Source organism: Aulonocara stuartgranti (assembly GCF_965226115.1).
Source record: "Aulonocara stuartgranti genome assembly, chromosome: 7".
Taxonomy (NCBI): Eukaryota; Metazoa; Chordata; class Actinopteri; order Cichliformes; family Cichlidae; genus Aulonocara; species Aulonocara stuartgranti.
The window spans coordinates 21,121,683-21,149,203 of record NC_138945.1 but is presented as its reverse complement, the minus strand read 5'-3'; the positions used below and the strand labels follow the sequence as shown (position 1 = coordinate 21,149,203).

The following is a 27,521-nucleotide window of genomic DNA, read 5'->3' as shown; positions in this document are numbered from 1 at the left end:
GAACCCTGATAGCTTAGCGGGAGGGAACTAGAGTTGACACCTGTTCCCTTTTAGCATCTGTGCCGCTTGATATGATCTGTCTGTGGCATGTGATGAAATGCTTTGTCAGAACGGGTTTTTGCGCGTGGCTTTACTCGCTGTCTTTGTGTGTCCCTGCAGAGGAAACTTCACAGTTCCAAAGTTATCAGAATCTAATATGGGCTTTGGCGTGCTGGGGGTGTTTCTGGGGCTGCTCCTGGAGGTTTCCACACACGGGCCCCACGGTGTGCCTCGCACTTCCTGGAGACATCAAGGTAAGGCGTGAAATAACATGCCGCTGGCTGGTTATTATGATAGAATCAGAGAATGTAAGAATGTAATGCTTGTTAGTCTGAAACACGAATACGTGATAAAGATCATTCACTTCAGTGCTTGGTGAACTCAAACTGCACTCTCTGTATTACTTTCTAATATATCACAGCTCTGTTATAACTTAGCAATCTACTGTGAAGCAAAGACGTCAACATCTGTCGCCTAATTTTACCTTGAGACAACCTCACCACAGACCCTCAAGTTGGATCCCTTTTTGTGTGTGTGTGTGTGTCAGGCAGAAGCTGTTTGCAAGCTGCCGTTTACAGAAATAGCTTCAAGTAACTCTGTCTCTGCAAGAGAACAAGCGCGGCTCACCCTTTAACCATGTTTCTCAATTCGCTGGGTCACAGTCACTGTTTCAGTCAGTCAGTGAGGGTATTTGCTTTCATGGTGGCAGTGTTTATGACCTGGCACCTGCAACATGAGCCCACTTGCACCTGGCACAACCATCCAAACACAAACTCTTCCCCCCAGGTTTTCCCATCAATCACAACGCAAAGTGTAATGAGAGTTTTCATTTATATAATGTTAATGCAGAGTACCCAGAGATGCACAAAGGTGTGACTCTAAGATGTGATTATAAGTGCTAAGCAGCTGTAGGGATGCACTGTAATGCGATCACAAAAATTGCTTACGAGGTGGTCTGGGGCCTTTTTGACCACACTGTAAACGCTGATGTGTCCTGATGACTCTGTAACAGAAAATTTGACTTCCCTTTTTGTTTTGGCCTTTTTTCAAGATACAAGGGACTTGTCTTGCCAGTATCTCCAGCTAGAATGCCCATACATACATCCATGGATCCTTCCTTTCATCCTTTTTAAAACCTTTCGTTAGCCTCACTTGTCGTTGCTGACTGAACTGATGCAACTTGGTCGGTTACAGCACAGAAAATAGTGTTCTGCTGGCCTCATTATCTGTCATTGGTTAATGTTCCTGCTTACATGTGTACACTTGAGTCCCTTTAAAGTGTATTAAAGTGTGTTGCCTTATTCTCCTGTGTGTGTGGATGCATATAATTCCCAATTATTCCTGCAAACCTAGTTTCACTCAGCTGGCTAAAGAATGCACAGCTGTGCACAAAAACAGCCAATGACGCAATAAAGAGCAACCGGACTTTCCAATGTTTCCAGTATTTGTTATCTTAGTTTCACCTTAGGGCGACCGTGGCTCAGGGGGTTGGGAAGCGTATCTGTAACCGGAAGGTCGCCGGTTCGATCCCTGGGCTCTCTGTCCTGGTCGTTGTGTCCTTGGGCAAGACACTTTACCCTACCGCCTACTGGTGTTGGCCAGAGGGGCCGATGGTGCGAAATGGCAGCCTCGCTTCTGTCAGTCTGCCCCAGGGCAGCTGTGGCTACAACCGTAGCTTGCCTCCACCAGTGTATGAATGCGAGAGTGAATGAATAGTGGCATTGTAAAGCGCTTTGGGTGCCTTGAAAAGCGCTATATAAATCCAATCCATTATTATTATTATTAGTTTCACACGGTTTCGAGTATCTCTCAAAACCGGGTCTGAAACGTTTGGTTTATTGAACACCTTCTGATGCATAAACTGCAAATAGACAGCGCACTGTTTTGTTCCAGGTCCTCATCCAGCAAACCTCTCAGCTATTAGGACGGGGAGAAAACAACCTCGCTCAGTACAGCTACACAAGCCTGGGTGTGCGACCTGGCCTAGTTCTAAAATTTTGGGAATCATAAAATAAAGTAAAAAATGTAGTGAGCTTTATTCACTTACTGCTTCATGAATGCTTGGTTTCACATAGGATTTTATTCTCTTGGATCTCATCTGTGCTTAATATGACCAGTTCTGGTTGTGAGCACAGCAGTGCCAGCCACATGCTGTTCTAATTGGGCAGCCAATCAGAAGAAAATTGGCCTAAAGAAGGAGGAGCTTAAAGCGACTTGTTTCAGATAGTTGATGAACTGAAAGGCTCCACTAATACAGTTTAAACTGAACGAAGATTAGTTTGCACTGTGAGTCATGCAAAGCTACTGTAGTAGAGCCCAAGAATCAAAATAAGGAGCTTATTGCAGTGAAACTTTAAGCTGTTTTTAAGTGTTTTTGGCCACAGAAACACCATAAACACAACGCTGACAGTTTTAGAGAATGATAATGTCCAGCAACAATGTACCTAAAGTCGTGTGTCTGGGTCCACGATGAGTAAAAGTCCATTTGATCTCCGTTTAGCTCCACCTTCAAAGAAACGTCTCGCTCTTCAGCTACTTAATGTTCGACCGTGTTCACCTACTAGTCACTAATTTAAACAGAGCAGTGTACAGTGGGTATTAGCACTTTGTCCCTTGTGACTGAATGTGAAAGCTGAAACTGTTGTGGCTTGGTTAATATTTATTTGCCTGCGCGTGGGTCCATATCTCAAAGCAGCTAGTTCTACTGTACAGATGCTCATTTCAACATATCAGCCATATCAGCTGTAAATTAAATTCTGACTACAGTTAAATACAGATGTTATTGAGTAAAAAAATGGTTTATGATGATTTTTTTTTTCTGCTAGATTTAGATCTGATGGAGTTTTCAGAGCCGGGCATCTTCAACTACTCCACATTACTGCTGAGTGAAGAAAGGGATGCGCTGTATGTGGGAGCAAGGGAGGCCATCTTTGAGCTCAGCAAGAAGAATGTGAGCGTCAGAAACAAGAAGGTAGTTAAATCTTAAACGATTCATGGTAATGCATGTGGAGGGATGTTTTAAATAATCTGGATTATAATATTTTTTTACTTTATTCCTGTTTGTTTAAGGTTCCGTGGCCAGTTACAGAAAAATCTATGAATATGTGCACGCTGAAAGGAAAATCAAAAGAGGTTAGTTTAACAGCTCTTACATGCTGGGATGCATGCATGGATGCTGCTCTGTCCGTCTGATTAGAATTTGGCAACCGAAGATCAGTGTGACCTCCCAAAACACTGGTTTGGTGACGGTTCAAAAATGTATACTCTGATGACAAAGAAAAAGACAAATTTCTGAAAGACAAAATTAAATAACTGAAGTTATGTAATTTAATTTTGAAAATGTCTAACATTAACTCTAGACGGGCGAACTGTAACCACAAGGTCATAATTCTCCTTTTGTTTTGTTCCCTCTTCTTTCAGAGGGAGTGTCTAAACTACATTCGAGTGCTCCAAGCAGTAGATGACACGCGGCTGTATGTCTGCGGCACACACGCCTTTCAGCCTCAGTGTGATTACTTGGTAGGTTAATTTTCAACCGCTCTTTACCCAGACGCCGTACTTCACTGTTTAAACTCACTTATTAACACCGCCGCCTCATCTCATAAGTAATCTTCTCTTTCAGTACTTTGGCAACTTCTCACTTCACGGTAAACCCGAGGACGGCAGAGGGAAGTGCTCCTTTGACCCCTCGCAAAGCTTTACTACTGTCATGGCTGGTGAGTTGAGGCCAGCTCTTCTCTCATCTCATTTCATAAAGTGCTTATTTTGGTTATGGCTGCAGTGAAATTCATAACAATCCCCTTTGTTTTGTTTTGGTTTTTTTAGAGAAGGAAAATAATTTTCTGATGTTTTATTCTCTGTTTTCCTATCAGATGGAGTGCTGTACTCGGGGACAGCTTATAATTTCTTAGGCAGTGAACCGATTATATCCAGATACTCCCCAACCCAGTCTCTGCTGAGGACAGAGTACTCCACATCATGGCTTAATGGTGAGTTGAATGAACTAAACGATTGTCAGGCTGTTGGGAGAATAGCTTTTAAAAATGTGTTTTGAAGGTTGAGAAAACATCTTGTAGAAATGTCCCCCGAGTGCCACTGACTCATGTTAATGGATCTGGATTGATCGAATCCCTTCTTTGCTGCAGTTTATTGACCTGTTGTTGCAGCATCACTTTCACATATGTATTTTGTTGGTTGGCAAAATACATCGACTACAACACCAAGAAAAAAAAAAACCTCCTTCCTCTTGTTAATTAGAGGCCGTGTAGAAAACACAGCAGTGCTTTTAACTACACGGCTACCAATTTGTGACTGTGTGACAGATCAAAGCTGAGTAGGCCTCAAACCAGTGAAGTATCAACCTGTCATGCTCCCATGTTAACACGCAAACACACACACACACACACACACGCTCAAAGATGATGATGAAGAGTGACACAGCTGGCCTTGGCTCTTTTATGATATTGTTGCTGATATGAACACAGCATTACACGTCACCAGAGGGAGATCCCCAAATTATCTCCATCCTGTGTGCCAGATTTAAATGTGTCACATACTTATTTAATCAAAGTTTAGGACTCTTAATCCCACCTTTAGGAATACAGTGAGACTTTTTACAGTACCATATCACCCTACTTGTGAAAAATCCCAGTTTGATTCTGGGAGGAGACACAGTCTCAGGGGGTCACAAGTAAGTGGGAGGGTTGCATCAGGGAGGTTATGCGGCATAAACCCTGTGCAGAATCGGACATCCATCCACTGTGCCAACCCCCTGGGAAATAAGGGAGCAGTCTAAAGTTTTTACCCCTTGGCCGTAAAAGGCTGATGGGGTATTGTCGTCACTCCGCCAGGCAGGACACCCAGGTTTGTGAATGTGATAACTCAGTTCAATTCAGTTTTATTTATACTGCACCAAATCACAAAATCAGTTGCCTCAAGGTGCTTTATATTGTCAGGTAGGCACTACAATAATCCATACAGAGAAAAACCCTCAACAATCATATGATCCCCTATGAGCAAGCACTTTGGTGACAGTGGGAAGGAAAAACTCCCTTTTAAAAGGAGGCCTTAAAGTAATTAATGCCTGAACTAGGTTTTCAGCGTCACTCTGAGACAGGATATTTCTAATTTTAGAGATATTGCACGAATGGAAGCAGTCCCAGATATTTGTTTATGGATGTGCATTGAAGGACATATGCTGCTGGTTAAAAATTGCCTCTGGAGGCAGAGGAAATGCCATCCAGAACTCGAGAACAAAGTGATATAGGATTTTGAAATTGATAGCATTGATGCATCTAGTATCTAAATCTTGGATGAATTAAAATCTCAGTGACCTGGACCTCAACGTCAGAGGTCAGGTTTGCTGAAAATGACCTAGTATTTTCAAAATTTACAAAATTTACTAGGAGGTTGAGGGGTAGCACTGGTGGCCTCCAGGATTTTTTTTTTTCTTACCAATACCTTTCTCTGCTTTCCTCCCAGAACCCAGTTTCGTTTTCGCCGACGTGATCAGAGAAGGGGAAAATGGAGCAGATGGCGAGGACGACAAAATCTACTTTTTCTTCACCGAGGTGTCGGTGGAATACGAATTCTTTGGCAAGCTGTTCATCCCCAGGGTGGCGCGTGTCTGTAAGGTCAGTACACGTTGTGCGCCATCTGCACATACCAGCGCTATCAATCCATCCATCTTTAGCCACTATTTCCTGTGTCCTGCATGTTTGCGTATGTATGTTTGTGCAAGTCTTTTTTTCTCCTTTTTTTCTTCCTCCTTCCAGTTCCCTTTGCCTCTTTTTTTTTTTTTAAATTTAACCTTAGCTCATAATTGGAGCATGCACATGCAGAGACCCATGGCACGTGGACAATATAAAACACTGTTCCAGTGCAAGCACTTAACTTGCAACATACATCATAACAGCGTATTGTAATGTTTCAAAGTTAGTAGTATAACAAACAGGATAGTTCTTTTTGTACTATTCATTTCAAGTTTTACTGCTTTGAAAATGTAAAGGAATGTTAGGAAAAGTGGAAATTCTTTCTCTGCTCCAGCTGCCCTCTCATCCCTCACTGCTAAATATCTCCAATATTGTCACGACAGGGCGACCTTGGAGGGCAGCGCACTCTGCAGAAAAAGTGGACGTCCTTTCTGAAAGCCAAGCTGGTGTGCTCCATGCCTGAGCTCAACTTCGTTTTCAACGTGGTTCATGACGTTTTCATCCTGAAGGGGACAGACCGCAAAAACACGGTCATCTACGGAGTCTTCACCTCTCAGTGGTCAGTGATTTCAAGGTTTGGAATTGGTTTGGGTCGGGAGCGTTAAACAAGCAAGCAAAGAGCAGCATTCACATCCAGCCTAATGCAGAACTCGAAACTCACTCCCTTGCCTCATTTTCACTCTTCTCCTTGTCTCTTCCTGACATATGCACCTAGGGGTAACGTGGGTTTGTCAGCCGTGTGTGCCTACGAGATCAAGGATGTGGAAGACGTCTTCTCCAAGGGCAAGTACATGCAGAAGGCCACGGTGGAGCAGTCCCACACAAAGTGGGTACGGTACAACGGCATTACTCCTACTCCACGTCCTGGAGCTGTAAGTAGATGCCATGAGTAATCAAGATGTGATCTACTCAATATAGTAATCATGTTAATTAAAAGAGGATGCGTTGGTCATATGAAGTTGATTACTAACGTCATCGCTATTTGTCTTCCACACCAGTGTATTAACAACCAGATGCGACTGCAGAACATGAACAACTCGCTCCACTTGCCCGACAAAACCCTTCAGTTTGTTAAGGACCACCCCCTGCTGGAGGATCCCATCCTGCCCATCCACAACAGGCCCCGCCTCATCACCAAAGACGTCAATTACACCCAGATTGTCGTGGAGAGGGTCCAAGCACTTGACAAAATTACTTATGACGTCATCTTCACTGGAACAGGTGATCAGTTAAGATGAAATGAAAATGAAGCTGTTACAAGCACTTCCTTGTGAAGTTTTATCAGGCAAATATGCAAATCTGAGTCAGTCAACTTTGAATGTCTGTGCAGTGAGAAAGCCACGACTCGCCACAAACTTGCAGATAAATGTATTAAAGAGTCCAGTTTTCCTGCGATTACCTTTGCAGAATAACTGACATTTTTATTATTCTCATTTCTAGATAAGGGTGTCCTGCACAAGTCGGTGCTGGTTGAAGATGAGGTTCATATTGTGGAGGAGATCCAGCTCCTGAAAAACGCTGAACCCATCAAAAACCTGCTGCTGTCCTCAGAGGTCAATTTATTTTATTGTCAATGAGTTTTAGGAGATGAGTAAAGAACGAAACCAAGAAAATGTGAAATATGGATCACGTTGGCTCATTTTTATAAGTCACTTGGATAAATATGCGATAAACTTTGTGGTTCATGTGCGTTTCCACAGACACAGTGCCTGTATGCTGGGTCAGACCTGGGTGTAGTCCAGTCTCCTACAGCTTTCTGTGGCAGGTATTCATCGTGTGTGGATTGCATCCTGGCACGAGACCCCTACTGCGCCTGGCACCCGAAGACTGCCACATGTGTCAACATCTTTGACACTGCCAGCCAAACACTCAGGTAATCTGTCACTCTTAATGCCACTAAAACAAAGCTAAAAACACACGTGCACTGATTCGTCCTCCAGCTTGACCTGCTTTACAGTCTTTGTGCAGTTATTGCACTGTGCATGTGTATTTTTTGACTCATAAAAACAATGCATGTCTTGCAGGGGGCTGATCCAGAGCATGAAAGGTGATGCAAACATGTGTCCTTCAGGTAGGCCTCAACACGCTCACACACCCATATACAGGCTTCAGTTTTATAAAGTGGACAATGCTGTGTGATTTAAACTGTGACTCAGATGAAGTTATGCATAGATGAAGAGATTGTGACCGTAAGTCAGCCATAACTTTTGCATGCCATGTCAAACATTCATTTTGTTGTTGGTCGTTACTTATCGGTTTTCATCATTTGCAAATTCCCTTTGGCTGCTGTTTTTTTTACAGCTTATCCATTACTCTTAGTTAACTGTTAACTTTTCTGCTGAAACCTGTTCAGGTCCACCCAGTTTATTTACACTTCTTGCCTACTGCAGTGTGTGGGTACTTGTACCTCGTGTTGGGAATTGTCCCCATTAGACCAGACAGTATCTAAAACTCACAATTGTCTCTTTTGTTTGCTTATTTTTAGTGCCAGTTCTGTTTCGGAAGGACTACAGGCATGTGGCAGTGAAACTGGGGAGCTCTGCCGAGCTGCCGTGCCTGGTACATTCCAACCTGGCCCAGGTGATGTGGAAATCTAACGACTCGGTTCTCACCGAGGCCTCTCGCTTCCACCTCATAGCCGAAAACGGGCTCCTCATTTACAGCGTGGCTCCAGAGGACCAAGGGTACTATGAGTGCTGGTCCGTGGAGTGGTCTCCCGCTGCTGGCAGGAACTTCAGCCGCCTGCTGGCCGGATACACCCTGACTCTGGATCTTCTGCCCAGACCGCCGCACCAGGCGGGGCATGTCGTCACCACCACCCTTGGTGGCCACGATGCAGCTACCACGGGTGCAGCTGAAGGTAAAGTAGAGACGGAGAAAGCCGCACTAACTTCAGCCCTTGCCCCTCCCAGCTTCACAGCAGCAACAGTCCTACCACCCTCCCCTCCCCAAAGCGACGCGTCACTAACCCCGCCCCCCAGCAGCACAGTCAAGCTCCAGCCAAAGGTAAATCTTCTTCCCACTAATTCCAAAGGCCCCCATCCTGACAGTCGGGACCCCTCGGCAGAGTATTTGCAGCACAACAACACCGCTGCCCTCCTCTTCCTCTTCCTCCTGTTTTTCCTCCTCTTCATGGCTGCGCTGGTGTACAACTGCTACATGCAGTACCTTCCAGCTCCCTGCTTGAGGCTGCGGGCCACTCTACTTGGCAGCCACAAGAGCGCCCATCAGACCGAGTACAGGGCCTGTGAGGCAGGTTTAATAGAAACCTCTGCGATCGAGAAAATTAACATGGCCGAGCAGCCGACCCAGAACGGCAGCCAAACCACTCAAAACCTCCGGGCACTCCGTGACACAGGGTACGAAACTGAGCCGGAGTGCGGGAACGGTCGCGTCCCCTCTCTCAGTTTCGGAGAGGAAAGCCCCTCCAAGGAGAAACCTTTTGATGTGGACTGTGGATCTCAGGACATTCAGTATGCAGATGCAGATGCAGAAGCTTAACGCTAGCCACAAGAGACTTGATCCCTCCTCTCGGCACAGAGAGCGCAGGGGGCCGCGCTTTTTCTGCATTTGCAGCTTCTGTCCAGGGCACAACATTTTTGTAAGGCATGAGAATCCCGAGGCCCAGATCGGGCATTCCCGCTCGGTTGTAGAGTTTTAACTCCCGCTGTTTGATTTTAGGGCTAATGGTGATGGTGAAGCAAAAAAAAGAAGCAAAAAAACAACTGTATTCAAGGAAGCTGCAGCTCCTTCAGCTTAGCCCAGCAAGAAAAGCTATTACTTTTTTTGAATTTTTGTCAATTTTCTTTTTAAACATTCCAAATTGGAAACATTGTTTACCAAATTGGTAAGTTACTGTGATGCTTTCCAAAGTGCAGTCACATTTCTATACAGCCTGAGGGGGAGGGGGGGGCATTTGAAGCATTTGCATCTCTTTACTTTTTTTTTTTTTTTTTTTTTTAAAGCAGTGAATACTTCATTACACAGTGAATGCTTCAGTATTACATTGATTTCTCAGGGAAGAGTTGCTCAGTATATTGTAGCCTAGGTTAGCACAGCGTCACCACCCGGAGCATGTGGGCGTTAATCTCTCCCAGTGAACTGGCAGTAAGAGAAGGAATCAAACTGTTTGTACCACTGTGTTTCCTGCGTGCAGACTCTCGTGTTTTATTAGTATTATTATTATTTTCCTTCCTGTGAAATCGACATTCCCCACACAGATACAACTCTGGTCGTCCTGTGTATTAACCCTTGTCGGAGATCTTTCCATATGTGGTCTGTTAATAATGTAAAAATGTACAGTGTGACATGATTAACAAAAAAGGGGGGCAACATCAGAAGTTATTTTTTTAATTGTAATTTTATAAAGCCTTCAGTTTTAGACAATTTTCAGAGAATTATTATTTATAATGAGTCACATCTGTGGTAACATTTTGTCTAACTAGTTGTGATCTTCATCCTTGTTGTTTTTGCTTTTTTTTTTTTTTTTTTTAAATTTATTGCAGCTGATTTGAACTTTTTAGGCCATTCATTCGTCATCCCTTTGTCTGTTTGCATGCCAGCCCCTGTTTGAATTTCTTGTTTTTTCCTCAGTACTTTTTCTTCCGTCACTCCCTCTCACAGCCTCCTCTCCTGTCGCCACTTCATCTTCCCTGTCCTCTTCTGGAGGTAGCACTCCCTCTGCACTCCCTTCCTCCTTTCCCCATTCCTCTTCTCCCTCCTCCACGAAGCCCCATAACGCGGAGGCTCGGGAGGCCGAAGTGAGACTATTGCCTCCCCTGCTGAAGGACCAGGCCTGGGGGGTTCACGCGCAGGAGGCCTTCCTTCTCTTCTGCCTCGCCCTGGGTGAGTGGTGCATGTGACGTAGGCTGAGCTCACACCCCAGAATCGAAATCCTTCAGAAATTTCTTCCTTTCGCTTTTTAACCCATCACTCTCGCACATTCACTCTCCTCTCCTGCATCTCGCATGTTGGCAAACATCAGCTAACTGGGAGTGAGTGCGAGCATGTCAGAGTTCCTGTTTGTGTGTAACAAGTGATCCTCCCTGCTTTTTTTTTCTGTTTGTGGGAACGATTGACCTCCATTTTTAAGAGTATTTCATTAAAAAAAACAAAGCAAACGTGAATGTTTAAAAAGATTAAGCTGGGATTCATTAAGCTGGAAAACTCAGTGATCGGGTCCAGTGACCACACTCTGACGGACGGACAGATCCTCCTTATCCAGGATATTAAGAATCTTTCCTCAAAACAAAGTTTAGTGGGTTCACTTTTCTTTATCCAGATCATTTTTGTGCCTGTAAACAAATGTAAATATATTTGTATATATGGGGAAAAAATACAATTTGACAATGTACATAAAACTAGGTGACGTAATGGGGCTGTGGTTCTTGGTAGGGAGGCAAAATAAAAATGTAAAACGTTTGCAACCCTTGTTTGTTTTTCTTTCTTTCTTTTTTTTTAAACTATCATCATCCGTTGTATTTTCAAAAGATAAGGGCTCCATAGAGAGGACAGATACATACTAATTAGAAAATGTTTGCCTATCAGACCTGAGATCAGGCAGCATGCATGCTCACTGATTGATGACCACAGGTGGACCAACCAAAGGCAAGTATTTCATGCATGTCTCAGTGGTGCCTTAAACATCAGAGGTCAACATCAATTCTGTCCCACAGGTCCCAGTGATGTCCACATTCACTGGCTAGTAAACGGGCACAGTCTGGACACCCCCATAAAGGAGTACCGTCGGCCGCTTGGTCAGAGGGAGGTTTTAGTGAGCAGCTGGCTCCAAGAGGGGCCGCTGATCAAGGACGCACGGTATAACTGTGTTGCTGAGGCCAGCACAGGAAATGACGTGTCTGAAGTTGACCTCCGGCTCTCTATTGGAGGTATCAGGTGGAAAATATTGACTATAGTCCTGCATGCAGAATGGAATTGGGAGTGTTCTGGACTGGCTGTTTCCATTGGCAGAGATGGATAATTGCACTGGTTTATTTCCATAAAGCGTGTTGTTGTTCGACAGATGAAGAGAACATTCCAACCCGAGATTTGAGCCAGTGGAGAGGTGCGCTCGCAGAGCACGAGCAACTGCTAAAGAGATGGGAAAAGGCCTGGGTAGGTCTGAGTGTGCTGTCTTCTCCGGTCAGTCGCCTGGATTGTGTTTGTGTCACGTGCGTCGGTTTTAACCTGCTCTGCATGTTCAGCTTTAGGCTGCCAGGCTGTTTTCGTCAAGAGTACTGGAGAAGTGCAAAGTCCAGGTTTTTATAGCAGCAATAACACGAAACGAGGGATGCGAAGAAAGAGCTAGTTCAAACGAAATGAGGGTCTGATTTAAGGGCTTTGAAGCTTTGAAGTGCACTTGTTTAAATACACCAATCATTAACCTGACTACAGTTTTAAATGCCTTTAACGTCATGTATCTAACGGTGTTGTACGAATCGCATGTTCTTTTAACCATATTTTGTAAATTGCATGAGTAACTAAAAGCTTATGTTCCTTTTAGAGAAGCTGCTAATGAGATTCCTCCTTCAATACAGGCACGTGTGAGTCTTGTGACATTTAACTAAATTTCCTAAATTTCTTGATGTTGCTGAATTTACTGGACATTTTTGACTAATATCTAACTAATATCAGTCTGTCTTCCTAGAGAGACAACAATACCTGTAGGTCACGAATGGGTTAACTTAAGTATCGCCAGATACTTAAGCTGATTAAAAGCAGTGCATTGGTTATTACAGAATTTTAAAGTCAATGACTCAGTACTTTTCTCGTGGCTTTAAAATGGGGGAAATAATTATTTGATCTCTTGCTTAATTTGTAAGTTTGCTCATTTACAAATAAATGAAAGTGTCATATTTTTATGGCAGTTTAATTTTAATGGAGGCAAGTAATAAGTCATGATTTGCTTGGGGATCAAATACTTCTTTTACATTATATATGTGTCTTTTCTGGGTTTTTGGTTAATAGTCTGCCTCCATTAAAATTATACTACTATAAAACTTAGCCTGTTACCTTCGTTGGACGTGAGCAGGGGATCAAACAATTATTTCCCCATCTGCATGTGCAGTTGTTGAAATGCATCAGTACTACTCCCAGCATTTCTCTTGTGTAATTAAATCGCACTGCTTGCGTAGTACAGCTGTGTTTTTTCCCGCTTTAGGAAAGCTGTGATGACCACAGAGCTCTGTGAAGAGTTGACTTGGCTGAATCTGGTTGCGAACATGGTCCTCCATCCAGGTGGACCACACCTTTGACACTGAAACTGTCAAAAAAACAACAATGCCACTTCTTAGATAGGAGTTTGGGGGACCATGAAGCAACACATTTACAATCTGCCTCCTGCAGGGGTAAGGGCAGTTGGGGGGGTTGGGGTCACCTATATGCAGTGATAATGTGGGAGTCTCCGACCAAACTCTGCAAGGAGATGAAGCTCATCAATCTGAGAACACGTGGGCTGCCTTTGTACCAAAAATAAATTTCTGTCAAACGTCCTGAGAGCAGTGCTTGTAAGGAATGTTTCGCATTTTTAAAGCGATGGAACATGTCAAATGTTTATTGTGAGATTCATTTTAAGATGTTTGCACCTTCGCTGGCTTCAGAAGCTTCTGTCAAGTCCATCATAGCTACTTGGAATTTGTATAACCTTGAGTGAAAATGTCTTTAATCATCGAGCCCAAAACCCAATTCGTAGGATTTGATGGCAGGAATCGGGCCTGTAGCTCTCTTTTAACAACATGCCATCAAAATGCAAAATTTATCTTAAAAGAAATGCAGTTCAGCCCAAGTATGGAAACTTTTGTCACACTCACTGCTTTTCATCTGTTATTTTCTTCACATTAAAACTGTGACTACATATTTGACGCTGTAGCAGAAATAAACTGTTTAAATGCTGTCGCTTACGTCATGATGCCTTCAAGTTTAACACATTCTAGTGTTTAAATTACATGTGAACAGATGGTAAATATAATCAAGAATTTTCTTTGAAAATCATGTATAGTTAATGCCTTTACTGAAATCTAATTTAAAAAAAAAAAAAAGTTTTACCGGTAAGCTATTTTGACACTTGTGCCTCAGATTTGTAGACTTACAGCAGTTTATCTTAAATTGTTTTTAATTTGGTTCTCCGTTAAGTTTCTTTTAATGTATGAGAGGAAGCCACATGTGGCTTCCTAAGGCACATTTCTGTATTTCAGCACAACACTGGTTTCATGGTGGTGTTTAGTGGAGCCACACCACCCTCTTGTGACCACTTACAGGAACATAACCCAAAAACAGGAGGTGGTTAGCAGGTTGTTTATTACTGTAAAGGTCAGAGCATGACAATTAAACAAATGTAACTGAACACACAGAGACTGACACCAGATTTGACCATCTCTAATTAATTTATAAATTCGGTTTGAAGTCAAAGAAGATTTCTTCCTCCTTTCTCCGCAAAAAAAGGCAAACAAATCAGAGGGATTACATCAAAAAGCTGAGAAATTCACATGCTGCAGTGAGCAGCCAGACAGTATACACTTAATAATCTTAAATAAAAGATCACAGGAGGACTCTTCCAGTAGTGCGAGGGTGGGGTCTTGTGTCATTGCTTCGGAGGTAGAGGTCTTCTGAACAGAAGGATGTGTGGCTCTAGGAGAACAATAGCAGACAAATATACAAACAGGTTAGTGACCTGAGGCCTGATCATTGTGTGTTTTAAAGGCCTATTACCAGAATGATGTGCTACACTGTAGTTACAGCCAAAGTCCTACGACTCTGCAGCCATTCTGGTGATGCATCTCGGCATCTGGGCCTGCATTTAAATGAACTGGGAGAAAACCATTACTTTTGCTTTACTAGTCATCCAGACAAAACAGTGCACGAATAGCATCAAAAATCAACTCCAACTTACAAGAGCTTTTAAGAACATAATGGATTTGCAGCCAAGTCCAGGTTGCCAACATTTCAGCAGCTCAAAAGCAAGCCAATAACATATTACATGCAGATTACCTGGTTCATGTATCATATAGTGGATCCATCCCTGGGACTGTTGCACTCCCAGCTGTCTCCACTCGTCTTCAGACATCAGGTGGGATTTTGGGATATATTTAGTCATCTCCCGAGGCAGAACAACATGTCTAGTGATGAGAACAAACGATTGTTAATAGTGGAGTGTAAATATCTTGTAAGGTTTGATGCAACTATCCTGTTGGACGACACCAGTTATCTGAGATATGATTTAAACTACAACCATGCAAAGTGTCAACTGGATCTTGCAGTTGTGATGTTATGTTGATAAAAACTGTCCAGAGACAGATATGTAGACAACATACTCAAAGTCTCTTAGGGAGTTCCTGCTATACAGGAGTCTCCAGGAACAAATGTTTCATCACGACTTAAAAAGTAAAATGCAGCCGAAAGTCATATGTGAATTGTCTACAGAAAAAAAACACATACAGATCGATACACAGGTGCCAAATTAAAGGAAACCGCTATATTTAAGCCATTGAGTGGCTTGCTATGCTGTGCAGAGGATCTTGCAGGCGTGCCTTGAGTCCATGTATTCCTTTGCAGGGACAGGTCAAGCAGTGCAAATCAATACAAAGTTGGCCTGAGGGGTCTTAAATGTATCTGTGATGGGGGTGGCAAAGATATTAACTTGCTTTCAAAAATCTTAATATAAAAAATGGTCACATTTGCCAACATACCAAGATGACAAAGCTCTGCTCATTTAAACCTCAGATGTTTCAGTGACTATAATCCGACTGACTTCTTGTATTTGTATTGTTATACCCATTATGAACTTCCAAAATCTTCCCCCTTGACAAATACATTTCATAAAAAAATAATTTAAAAGCCTAAAACTAGCAATGAAATTGATTAAAAACTAAAAACTTTAACCCCCCCCCCCCAAAAAAAATAAGAAACGAGAAAATTCATACTGGAAATTAACTGAAGCAATACTGAAAATGTGAACTAACTCAGGGTGGTCGCTTCCTTTCAAGGAGCACTGGAGCTGTTCTGGCGACACCTGGCGGTCAGACTTTCACTTTACAGCCACTAAAAGTTTGTCACCGTAATGGTGGTGTTCCCATTGAACGGCAACATTCAATGGGATTATTATTCTACTATTACACCTCCACCAAAAAAAAAAAAAAAAAAAAAAAATTTTATATATATATATATATATATATATATATATATATATATATATATATATATATATATATATATATATATATATATATATATATAGTCCCCAGGGTTTGAGGTGTGGGGATTTTTGCGGCTCAGCCATTTTAGGCTGATTTAAGAAATTCACACTGAAATATTAAAATTGACAGAAAAAAACTATCCTTTGGCAAATTTGGTTATATTCCACTGAACACAGTGGAAATGGCATGCATTTAAAACATGAAAGTGGCACAAAAAGGGCCCAGGATAGCCGGAGGGATATATATATATATTTATTTTTTTAAATCGCACTATCATGCAAAACTAGCATGACAAAGCTTAAACTTTGAAACCACCTCGTGTCGGTTGTCTACGTTTAATTTTTGGTAGAAAATATCCACTGAAGACGTCTTCTCTTTGTTGCTAATCTTTAGTTGACGTTACTAAAGTTAAACATGCGAACCAATAATGCTCACCTGTACTCGTAATGGTCGTCACTGTACCTGTTGGAATAGTAGATCTGGTTCCGAGACATATTTACAGAAAAAAAAAATCAGGTTAATTATTAGAAAAGTTTTACGAGAAACTGGGGTTGTAGAATAACAACAAGTGCCCACCTGTAGCTCATTCCGTGCAGATTGCTCAAAGGTATTGATTGGACGACTTCTGTCATGTGACCAGAATTTCCCTCTTTATCGTAGTTCTCGAGCCGTCATCAAAGTACAGGTGAGTGTCTTAAGTTGTTTTCAGCCCTCTTTTGCAGTAGTTGTTCATCTTCACACAAAATAGAAACACAATATATCTCACCTGTTTAAATATGCATCACAACACTAAAATACACTACTGTGTTATTCCTGATGAGGATGGTTAAAATAAAATACTGTGTACTACTAGTTTCCTTAAAGCCTTATGAATTATCATCAGATAAAATTTTTATTTTCATTTCATCATAAGTAGTGATGGCCAAATGAAGCTTTCCGAAGCACTGAAGCTTGTATTGAAAAACGGTTCATTACTCGAAGCTTTTCAACACAGTCCTCTCCGGTGACATCTGGTGGTGAAAATTTTGAAGAGCAGCTTGAATCTGCAAAATAAAACGGACTGCTCAATTATCACTGCTCACTCAAGAGTGGAGTTCTCTCTGATATTGGGCCACCGTTCCGTTGCTTTGAACATGTAATTGGTTTTGTTTTCTCGATTGGGGGGCTGAAAAAAATGTAATGCGTATTTGCGTAATACATTTTGATCAATAAACTTTCCCTATTTAAACATGCACTATGGTGGCCTTTCTTTGCTCATAACTCCTTGATGTTGGTAAATACAATAAGTGAGCAATATATATAATATACATATGAGAATGCACAGCACATTATGGAGTATGCCCCTGCTGTGAAGTCCTGCCTCCATCTACTTGTCGTTTAATCACTGGACAGCTGGACAGGTTCATACAAAATATTAGATGAGGCCAATTGTCCTATACATATTTTTGACCTAGGGGTGGGATTGATTGTGAACTGGAAAGGGAAAATGCTTAGGGAGCTGAGTACGGCTGCATCGTCACTGATTTGTAGAATCATTTTTGATTCGATACAGGATCCGATTCAATTTGATTGGAATCTGGAAAGTTTTGCCTCAGTCAGAAATATTACAATTCTGATCATTTAACAGTATATATCCATAATTTCGTATCTATTAAAAGAAAGCTGACACATGTGAGACTTAATTAGAGATGTAAACAGAGAGTTATGAAACCTGCAGCTGCAGAAGCCAGCGAAAAAAAAAAGAGGCAAACACAGCGCGGACCCGACGACGCACCAAAATCTGATTCTGACGTGTCGGGTCCGCGCTCTGTGTTTACGTTTGTATGCAGAATCCGTAAACCTGCTCCCAGTTACTGTTTTAGCTGCATGGTGTTTGACGACATGTTGTGAGGTTTAACCTGAGATGCTGGCGTTTCAGGCATAATGACGTTAATTTACAAATCGACACGGGATTTTAATGAATCAATATCACTTTATTCAATTTAGCATGGATTGTAATCAGAAAAGCGATAATCAAAACCCACCCCTAATCAAGAACTTGCAAAGTAAAAACATGATCTATGTAAGGTAGCCCTTTTGTTATTTACAGTTAACAAGAGGATTAGTGTTACTGTGCGCTGGCTGAGTCTGTTTCTTTTCTTAGAAATAGTTTCTCCTGCCCTGGAGAAAATCCACTTGCATGGAACAGAAGAGGCTGTGGAGTGCAGGAACCACACTGCAAGCTGGTAGATATGCAGGTATTCCTGGGTCCTGCAGACTATCACCTAAAAACAATAAACAAAATGATTTTCTAAACTGTAGCAATGTAATGTACGTATAGTGTCAAATACATTGTTGTAGTCTTCATTAGCTTTAATTCACATGGAAGTGTTCCTAAAGTCATATGCTGTAATGATATTTACATTATAAAAACATGATTTTGGACATTTCAAGTTTTTCACTTCGGCAGATAAAATGAATTGAGCAAAATCAACTCAAAATATTCCCACACGCCAGAACGTCCTCTCTTCCTCGCTGGCTCCATATCTGTCAGTGGAATGATCACCTCTTCGCTCTCTGTCACCATCAACACACTCCACGAATCCCGTGGATGATTCACTTCCTTATATCCGTTTGAATCAGGTACCGAAGCAGTTACGTGCGTAATGAAGCTTCGGACGTCACTGGTCACGTGACTTTTGCCAAACGAAGCAAGCCTCGACACAGTGCTTCTGAACCAGTGTGTTGTTTTTTTCGACACACGCTCCGGAGCGTCAGCTTCAAGCGGGCCATCACTAATCATAAGCAAGTGTGGCCAAATTTATACAAGATGACGTTTTGGCAGTTTGCTAGTGTGGAGTTTTCAGGTGTGAAGATTTACATCTCAGACTCTACAGGCCTCAGTTAGCATGTTAAATTCATCCAGTCACTTCTGCTTATCCTTATCAGGGTCACAGGTGGCTGGAGCATATCCCAGCTATCATAGGGCGGGTGGGGTACACCCTGGATGGATCGCCAGTCTGTTGCAGGGCTAACATAATCTACAGCAGAATGACTCAAAAACAAAGGAATCAACATATTGCAATAGCCCAAGGCCCAGACCTCAGCCTGGTTGAAATGTTGTGGCAGGAGCTTTAGAGAGCTGTGCATAGGCAAATAACCAAAAACCTTGATGATGAGAAGCAATGCTGTAAAGAAGTGTTGCGTGTTCTTTTTATCTAAGGTAAAAGAGGGTTTCAGTCCCTGCATATGGATCTCTTTCCCGTTAGAAAACCACAGTCTGCAACAGTTTGCTGTGGCCAGCTTCTGGAAGAGAGATGACCCCAACTAATAGTACACATATTTATAAAGGAGAATATGTTTCTATCTGATCGGTCAAAAACCATTGAGAAGGGCCGCAATTTGGACTTTAGCTCCTCTTATTGGCACCCTTCTTCTTCTCCATCAGGTACAGCTTCACCTAGGGATCACTAACTCCTCTCTCTCTCTCTCTCTCTCTCTCTCTCTCTCTCTCTCTCTCTCTCTCTCTCTCTCTCTCTCTCTCTCTCTCTCTCTCTCTCTCTCTCTCTCTCACACACACACACACACACACACACACACACACACACACACACACACACACACACACACACACACACACTGGCCTGCCTCTTCCTAACCTGTAATCTAGTTTCATAGCCTGTGGCAGCATCTATCTGTGAGAGCTATTGTTTCTTGACCTTGCTCTGGTTCACTCCCGCATTCCTGCACACCGCCTTCCACAAAGTCTGCACAAACAACTCTCAAACCATCATCATCAATTAATGGTTTCTGAAATGGAAAAACTAAAAAAATGGTTTGATGTAAACAAATTATCTTTGAACTTGACAAAAACGAAATTTATGATTTTTGGAAATCGGGTAAGAGAGGATGAAGTAATTCTATCCATTGGTGGAGTTCCGATTGAGAGAGTTACTGAACTCATCTCATATTGAATATGTTAGAATAAGGATGGTTAAAAATATTTATATTCTGGGTAATGTCAGAGATATATTAGATTATAAGGCAATGCATATTTTATATTTCTCACTAATTTCCCCCTATCTCAGTTATTGTGCTGAGGTGTGGGGGAATACATACGTGACTTATATACACTCAACAAAAATATAAACGCAACACCTTTGTTACTGCTCCCATTCCCCATGAGATGGACATAGAGACCTAAAATTCATTCCAGATACACAATATAACCATCCCTCCCAAACAGTGGTCACAAATCAGTCCAAATGTGTGGTAGTGGGCACATCTGCTATATTGAGATAATCCATCCCACCTCACAGGTGTGCCACATCAGGATGCTGATCTGACATCATGAGTAGTGCACAGGTGTACCTCAGACTGCCCACAACAAAAGGCCACCCTGGAATGTGCAGTTTTTTGCGCTATTGGGGGTCTGGGGACCCAGAACCGGTCAGTATCTGGTGTGACCACCATTTGCCTCATGCAGTGCAACACATCGTCGCATGGAGTCTATCAGATTGTCAATTGTGGCCTGTGGAATGTTGGTCCACTCCACTTCAATGGCTGTGCGAGGTTGTTGGATATTCGTGGGAACTGGTACACGCTGTCGTATACGCCGGTCAAGCACATCCCGAACATGCTCAATGGGTAACATGTCCGGTGAGTATGCTGGCCATGCAAGAACTGGGACATTCTCAGCTGCCATCTGCCCTGAACAATGTGAACCATGATTCATCCGTGAAGCGCACACCTCTCCAACGTGCCAGACGCCATCGAATGTGAGCATTTGTCCACACAAGTCTGTTACGGCGACGAGCTGGAGTCAGGTCAAGACCCCGATGAGGACGGCGGGCATGCAGTTGAGCGTCCCTGAGGCGGTTTCTGACAGTTTGTGCAGAAATTGTTTGGTTGTGCAAACCAATTGTTCCAGCAGCTGTCTGGGTGGCTGGTCTCAGACGATCTTGGAGGTGAACCTGCTGGATGTGGAGGTCCTGGGCTGGTGTGGTTACACGAGGTCTGCGGTTGTGAGGTCGGTTGGATGTGCTGCCATGTTCTCTGAAACGCCTGGAATGAATTTTAGGTCTCTACGTCCATCCCATGGGGAATGGGAGCAGTAACAAAGGTGTTGCGTTTATATTTTTGTTGAATGTACATCCTCTATACTTGCTACAGAAGAAAGTGGTATGAATGGTTCATAATGTTAAATATAGAGAACATACAAATAATTTGTTTATAAAATCGAAATTGTTGAAATTTGAAGACTTAGTGAAATTACAGACATTATTATTCACGTGCAAGGCAAAAAATAACACATGTTTGTATTGTGTTCAGGAAGTGGGGACAGTAGAAGAAAGTTTGACTTTAAGTTTGCTAAGACCACACAAAGGCAAATGTGCCCAACAGTTAAAGGTATAAGAATATGGGATTCTCTTGAAGATAATCTCAAGAGTTGTACAAACATGCACCGTTTTAAAATGTGTTACATACTTAAAAGGATAAATCAGTATGAAGAACATGAAAGTAATTAGGGCTAAATGTGGAAGAAAAAAAATTTCATTGCCATTTAATGCTGTATATGGCTGATTATATTGATTTGTTGTTTAGTTTTGCATTGTTACATAAAGATACATGTTAGAGGGTTTTTTGGGGGGTATTGGCGCCCTCTTGTAAGAATATTTGGATTGCAGATAGGGGGCAGGTGCTAACAAGAATTTATTCTTCTTCCTGCTCCTTTTCACCCATGGGTGCAGTGTCATATTAATGGGAAGGAGGTTCTGTATGTAGGAAAAGAAACACTGTTGAACCATGTGTGAAATAAATAAAAGAAATGAAATGTGAATCTGTAACTTTTATACTTATATTTATATTATTGTGCTCAGTATGCAATTAACTATTAAAGCGATCTAAAATTAATTACAGTCCCCATACCATTTGCTAGCACAGGTTTTGTAAATCAACATTTCTAGTCCTCACAGAAGCATGGGGCAGAAATTTCTCTACAACACTGTGAGAAGTCATACAGGAAACTGTTACTAAGTTATTGGTGCTTAAGCTGTTTCTACAGGCTACTGAATCATGGGTCAGTTGTACTTCCCGTGAATCCTGTGAAAACAGTCTTTTTCATATGACTGTAGTCTTCTGTTTTCGAGACTCAAAATTAATTGGAAAGTTGATCAACAAGCAGTTTCATGGCCAGGTACACCTTGTTCCCTTGTTATTTCTTGATAAATTAAACAGATTCTGTTGTTGATTCCAAGTGATGAAGTTGCATTTAGTAGCACTGAAATTCTCAGTATGAGGATTAAAGAGTTGGTGATGCAAGTGATGGAGGCCACTGTTGATTTAAAAAACCAAAATAAACCTATCAGAGAGAGAGAGAGCAAAACCTTTTGGAGTGGCCGAATCAACAGCCTGGTATTCTTACATTCCTTGGTAAGGAAAACCCTTCACAACATCTAGCAAAGTCAAGAACTTTCTTGAGGAGATAGGTGTATAATTATCATAATCAACAATCTTCACCAATGAAAAAGGTGCAAACCACTAGTTACACTCAGGACCTAAAGAGTATACTAATGAAGCAAATTCAACACAGCCACACTTGCTTTGTATAAGCTGGCTTGACAAAACCTAAACTCCAGTTGGAGAAAGGGGTATTACTACAGTGGTTATCAACTTTCCCTGTTAAGCTGGGCCTTCTGCTTCAGAATCTTTGCACACTGAAATAAAAACACTCTTCTTCTGGACAAAATGATCCCTGTGACTGTACACACTCTATTCAGAGTCATTATCAGATGATAATGATAAAAATCTATAAAGACCACAAAAGTATACAAAATATAACAAAAATTGCAACACTTTTGAAAAAAAGGACAAGCTGCATGTTAACCTATTGGTGATAGCTTACATGACTGCTGCACATTAGAGCTCTGAAACTTTAACCTGGATACATTTAAACATTAAAGGTTACTGCCTCATAGCTTAATAACAGAGTCATGGAAATGACTCTGCCAGCTCAGAGTGAAATTTATTTTATTGATTGAATGGTCTGATTGATTTTTTTAGTCTGTGTTCTAGTAGTTCCAATTCAAGCAGTGTAAGGCAGACTTGGCAGCAGATTAGAACCAAGTATAAAACCATCTATACATTTTCTGTGCCCCTAACTGAATACATGCAAATTCCAGTTACAATGCAATGCACAGTTTGCACAGCTTGAACTTGAAAAGCTCATGTACAACTTGATAACTGCCTATATAAAATGTGTTTTTCCAACATCGACTCTATACAGTGCTTCAAAACATGTGGTAAATAAGTTACCACAGTGATTTAGCTAGCCACTTCTGTGACATAGCTTGCTAAAGCATTAATCTTGATTTATAGTACATCCTTTAGGAAACCCAGAATACTCTTGTGATCTCTTGTGATCTTCTTGTGCTTCCGATGCTTTTTAATGAACCATTTACAGAAAGCTCAAACGATATCCCAGACATGATTATGAAAAACGGCTCTAAAGGCTTTTATTGTCCACATCGGAAACTCTTACATCACTCTGCTCTCTTTAGCCAAGCTATCAATATTTTTTTCCCTTCTGCTATTCATCATTTTGTGTTTCATTGAGTTTTTTAGACACATGATTGTATAACCATAGGCAACAGTGGTATTGAAATATGGTCAGAAATAGACCCGGAATTGGACGATGGATGTAGGGCAGGAAAATGACATGGTAGAAATGTGTCTCCTTTCTTATCCATCTTAACCTTCCTGTGAAAAATGAACGAGACAGATATTAAGTGACATGTGCATTAATGTTCTTACTTACAAAAGTATTTTTATATCCATTTAATGGCGAATATCTGGATTTGGATTTGAACACTTGTATTACAATAGGAAACAGGAGTCAGTACACCCATGTGAACTATTACTTACATGACTTCAAACAGGGTTTTTTGCCACTCAGCATATCTTTCATTACTCCAATTCTTTTTTTTCCCCAATAATTTAATATGCCACGATGTTATAATTTAGACCCAGTCTTCTTTTGCATGGAGAACACTAATGTTGCTCACAGTTTCTGGAAAGAAGTTCTGCCATCCCACAGAAGCATTTTTTAGCTGTAAAAAACAGAAAAGGATCTGTTGTTCTACCTTCTTCTCTAAAGTTTTTATTATTATCATTATTTTTCTGGATTCAAGTCATACAGTTTGGTGAGGTAGCACTTTTTGTCCTATGGAAAGTCTTGTGATGTGTTTGGATTCTTATTTTGTTAGAAGATTCCTTTCCACCCGTGTTTTTTGTTTGTTTGTTTGTTTGTTTTTTAGTATCCACAGGTACTCATGATTCCATTTATATTTACAACTCCCCAACACCTTTTGGAATCCCGCATGTTCATGTCATCACACTCCCACCTGTGAGCTTCATGGTTGGGACTGTACCTTCGCTGTGGTAGTAAGGCCACGTTCACGCCAAACATCCTGGATCCACCTGAGCTAAACCAGTGCCTCTTAGCCTTATGTTACCAAAAAAAGTGTTTCCAGTATTCATCAGGCTTCTTTTTATGTTCATGTCCAAGTATTCCACCTAGAAATTATAGTTTGTTTCCGTGACCACAGGTTTTCTTACCCGTGTCCATTTATTTGTTAAAGTCTGTCAAATTAGATTTTTCAGGCACGCTTGCCAGCTGCATATGTTAACATGTCACAGTCAGCTCATTATTTAGCTTGAAAGAGAAGCTTTTATAATACCAGGTCAGACCTGGTATTTATTATTTATCAGGTGCTCTGTGACCTGTTCATAGATGGCCCCCTGATATGGCAGGAAGCATCATACTGAGAAGGCCAAGCACCATACTGCACCACCAAACTCCTGCTGAGTGTCGGTCAATAGGCAAAAATCGCCTGTCGTGACCAGCCATCATAGTTCATTCCTGCACACCACACTGGTAAAGGAGAAGTGTTGGGACAGTTTAATTTAATGATGTCAACTGGTAACATGTGATTTAAAAAAAAAAAAAAAGTTAGATCAACCCAGAAGATTAAAGTTGTGCACACAACACTCAACAACTGAAACTTAACTTTAAATAAAAAATAGCAAGTTCAGGTAACAGGTTGTAAATTCAAGTGTACAGAAACCCAGAAATAAAACCACCGTCACAGAAAGCTGAGTGAGAATCATCTTAAATATTGCATTAGCTCAACTACAACTCCGATACCTATTTACAGTGCAGGACTCCAGGACACTACGTCTAGTACTTTATAGCCCACAAGTCGATGTCTTTTAAGCTCAGTTCAGCTGTCTTACTCAATGCACGTAGGTTGAAGCAATAGCACTAAGAGTATAGTTTCAAAACTGTGTTTTGTGAGACGGCATGTCAATAGTTTTCTTGCACATAAAATTTGAAAACAAAAATATTCTAAAAAGCAGGGGCTGCAGAGTGGTGCAGTGATTGGCGTTGTTACTGTTACCTCAAAGCAAGAAGTTATAGGGTTTGAATCCAGACCGGAGCCTTTCTGTGTGGAGTTTACATGTTCTGCTGGTGCTGCTGTCAGCTTTCTCTTGGTTTCTCCCACAGTCCAGAAACAAGCAGGTTTTAGATTAATTGGTGATTCTAAATTGTCCGTAGGAGGTTTCTCTCCCTGCACTACGACACACCCCATCTCTTGCCCTATAATAGTTGGGATAGGCTCCAGCTGCCCACACGAACCTGACTTGGATAACAGTAAGAGGATGGGTGGATTAAGCTACGTCCACAATGAAGCGCATCAACTTTGAAGTCGACAGCTGGTCACTTTCAGTCTCCAGTTGCCTGGGTGACCCTCTGATGTGTTTACCATGTAAGAGCTAAAGTCAGGCCCTCACACCAGCCACACGGAGTCCTGCCAGGTCCCAGTGTCCTCATGTAATGGCCCATCTCCTCATGTCTTCTCTTTACTTCTGAGAGTGTGCTAGGAGACTCGGCCAAGACTTTTGTGAAAGCATGTTTTGATGTGCTATGATGCAACCTGAAATGACTGGAGGTATAGTCTCAGTGATAAGGAGAGAGTAATGGTCACTATCTGAAAAAACATTCCCTTTTTGGGAGTTGTCTTGTTGTTGTTGTAATTTGCAACTGATGAGCAGATGAAATGGATGTATAACGATTTATGCTTCTTAATTGGACACTGACTTTGTGTTATCCTGCGATGCCCCCTTTATTTCTTGAGCATTGTATTATTAGTGTATTGTTAACAATTTAATGCATGTAACACAGCATGAGAAACCAGGCTTAGTCCATTTTATGCTTTATGTAAAATTATAAATTAACATGCAGCAAAAAGCAAGTTTTTCTTGGAAAATCTGCTTGATCATGGTGCCGGTTTGTCCTATGTTCCATATATACACACACACATATGACCAGTAATATCTGCAAATTGATCAGTGGATATATTTCCCTGCTTGACCTTTGCTAGTTTTTTTTTTAAAGTATGTTACTTTAACTTAAAAAAAAATACTATTGTCATATTGCAAGTTAATAAAACCCCAAATAAAATATATATGGATGGTAATTATTTATTTTCATGTGACAAATGTCCAGTTTTAGCTCTAAATATATTTGTTGTTGTAGCGCATTTGTAATGCCCTCAGATATGTATGTATATAATTACATACACATATGTGTGTGTGTGTGTGTGTGTATGTATAGGGAGAGAGAGAGTGAGAGACATATTAAAGTCAATTACTAATTAAATGTGTAGGTGGCAACTGTTCACATGAATGTAGAGAGGGGAAAAAGGTGATAATGGTGACAATCAAAATCACGGGGGTGGCTTTACTCCTCCTGTTTCATGTCCTGTACCTTTTTCTTGTTTCCCACTCTGTTAACAGAACACTATCTTATTTAATTATGCAAACATCTCATGTCTGATGATGCACGTAGGCTTTTTAAAGGACAGTTAAGAGAAAACAGAATGTACACCTGTGTCTGGAATGGTCTCTTCCACTATTCTGCTAGCCTCCTCTGAATGAGTCATCCAGCTGGCTCCTCATTGGATAAGACCATGCCATCCCTAGGGATTGCCTTGCAGAGGCAGAAAGGCCTTGCTTCCATTCACAGAAACACTGGTATGCCAGCCTGCTATTTCATTCACATAAAAGACTAAAAACTGCATGCCTTTTTTCTCTTGTCCACTGCTCCGTTTCTGCTTTGTCTTTTTGCCGTCACTTTTGATTTGCGAGGGCTTTCCTTTTTCCCCCCCTGCTTCTGTGTTTGCCTTTGTTTCTGAGGCGAGAAGGCAGACGTGCTGTCTTCTTCTTCTTCTTTTTTTTTTTTCCTTTTGCCAGGCAGGAAAGGGATTGGGAGGGACTGCAGTGCGAAATCTGCAGCACAGTGAGAGTGGAAGCTGCTTATGAATGAGTGTCAGTCTTTCGCCGTTGCTAGATGCTCTTGAGGACATTTTATATGAATGTGTGCTTTCTGCTGCCGGGAGACAAAGATGCTTCATTGCTGTTGGTTTTAAGGAGACTCTGAAGCTTTTTTTCCCCTTTTATCCATCTGGCTATTTCATTGACTTATCTGCCTGAGAAACATGCCGTTCAGAATGTGTTTGTTTGAGTCGTATCATTCATGCAG

The 27,521-nt window shown here is 41.5% G+C and overlaps 3 protein-coding genes across 7 annotated transcripts in view; 2 read left to right on the top strand and 1 right to left on the bottom strand.

The window, feature by feature from the left end:
- The window catches only part of sema4d (sema domain, immunoglobulin domain (Ig), transmembrane domain (TM) and short cytoplasmic domain, (semaphorin) 4D), a 41,465-nt gene extending 27,825 nt beyond the window's left edge, over positions 1-13,640 (top strand). For 3 of the 4 annotated variants that reach the window (XM_082541561.1, XM_082541562.1, XM_082541563.1), the window contains 14 exons: positions 160-293; positions 2,865-3,010; positions 3,109-3,171; positions 3,460-3,558; positions 3,662-3,755; positions 3,912-4,028; positions 5,521-5,672; positions 6,134-6,309; positions 6,466-6,622; positions 6,749-6,971; positions 7,191-7,303; positions 7,451-7,623; positions 7,775-7,821; positions 8,236-10,386. In XM_082541561.1, coding sequence (XP_082397687.1) covers positions 160-293; positions 2,865-3,010; positions 3,109-3,171; positions 3,460-3,558; positions 3,662-3,755; positions 3,912-4,028; positions 5,521-5,672; positions 6,134-6,309; positions 6,466-6,622; positions 6,749-6,971; positions 7,191-7,303; positions 7,451-7,623; positions 7,775-7,821; positions 8,236-9,251 — 2,710 coding nt within the window. In that variant the 3' untranslated portion in view covers positions 9,252-10,386. Of the gene's footprint in view, positions 1-159; positions 294-2,864; positions 3,011-3,108; positions 3,172-3,459; positions 3,559-3,661; positions 3,756-3,911; positions 4,029-5,520; positions 5,673-6,133; positions 6,310-6,465; positions 6,623-6,748; positions 6,972-7,190; positions 7,304-7,450; positions 7,624-7,774; positions 7,822-8,235; positions 10,596-11,425; positions 11,639-11,772; positions 11,865-12,909 lie in introns of those variants that run through there. The other variant, XM_082541564.1, reaches the window with a different exon arrangement.
- A 598-nt stretch (positions 13,641-14,238) lies between these two features.
- Positions 14,239-16,510, bottom strand: LOC309711318 (cyclin-dependent kinases regulatory subunit 2). Its single transcript, XM_082541569.1, has 3 exons — positions 16,376-16,510; positions 14,736-14,863; positions 14,239-14,375 (listed from the first exon to the last, which is right to left on the bottom strand). Exons 1-3 carry the CDS (start codon positions 16,432-16,434, stop codon positions 14,329-14,331), a joined length of 234 nt encoding a protein of 77 aa, XP_082397695.1. The 5' UTR covers positions 16,435-16,510; the 3' UTR covers positions 14,239-14,328.
- Positions 16,511-16,586: 76 nt separating this feature from the next.
- The window catches only part of shc3 (SHC (Src homology 2 domain containing) transforming protein 3), a 31,370-nt gene continuing 20,435 nt past the window's right edge, over positions 16,587-27,521 (top strand). Inside the window, exon 1 of one of the 2 annotated variants that reach the window (XM_082541565.1) lies at positions 16,587-16,625. The gene's annotated coding sequence lies outside the window, so the exon portion shown is untranslated. Of the gene's footprint in view, positions 16,626-26,981; positions 27,014-27,521 lie in introns of those variants that run through there. The other variant, XM_082541566.1, reaches the window with a different exon arrangement.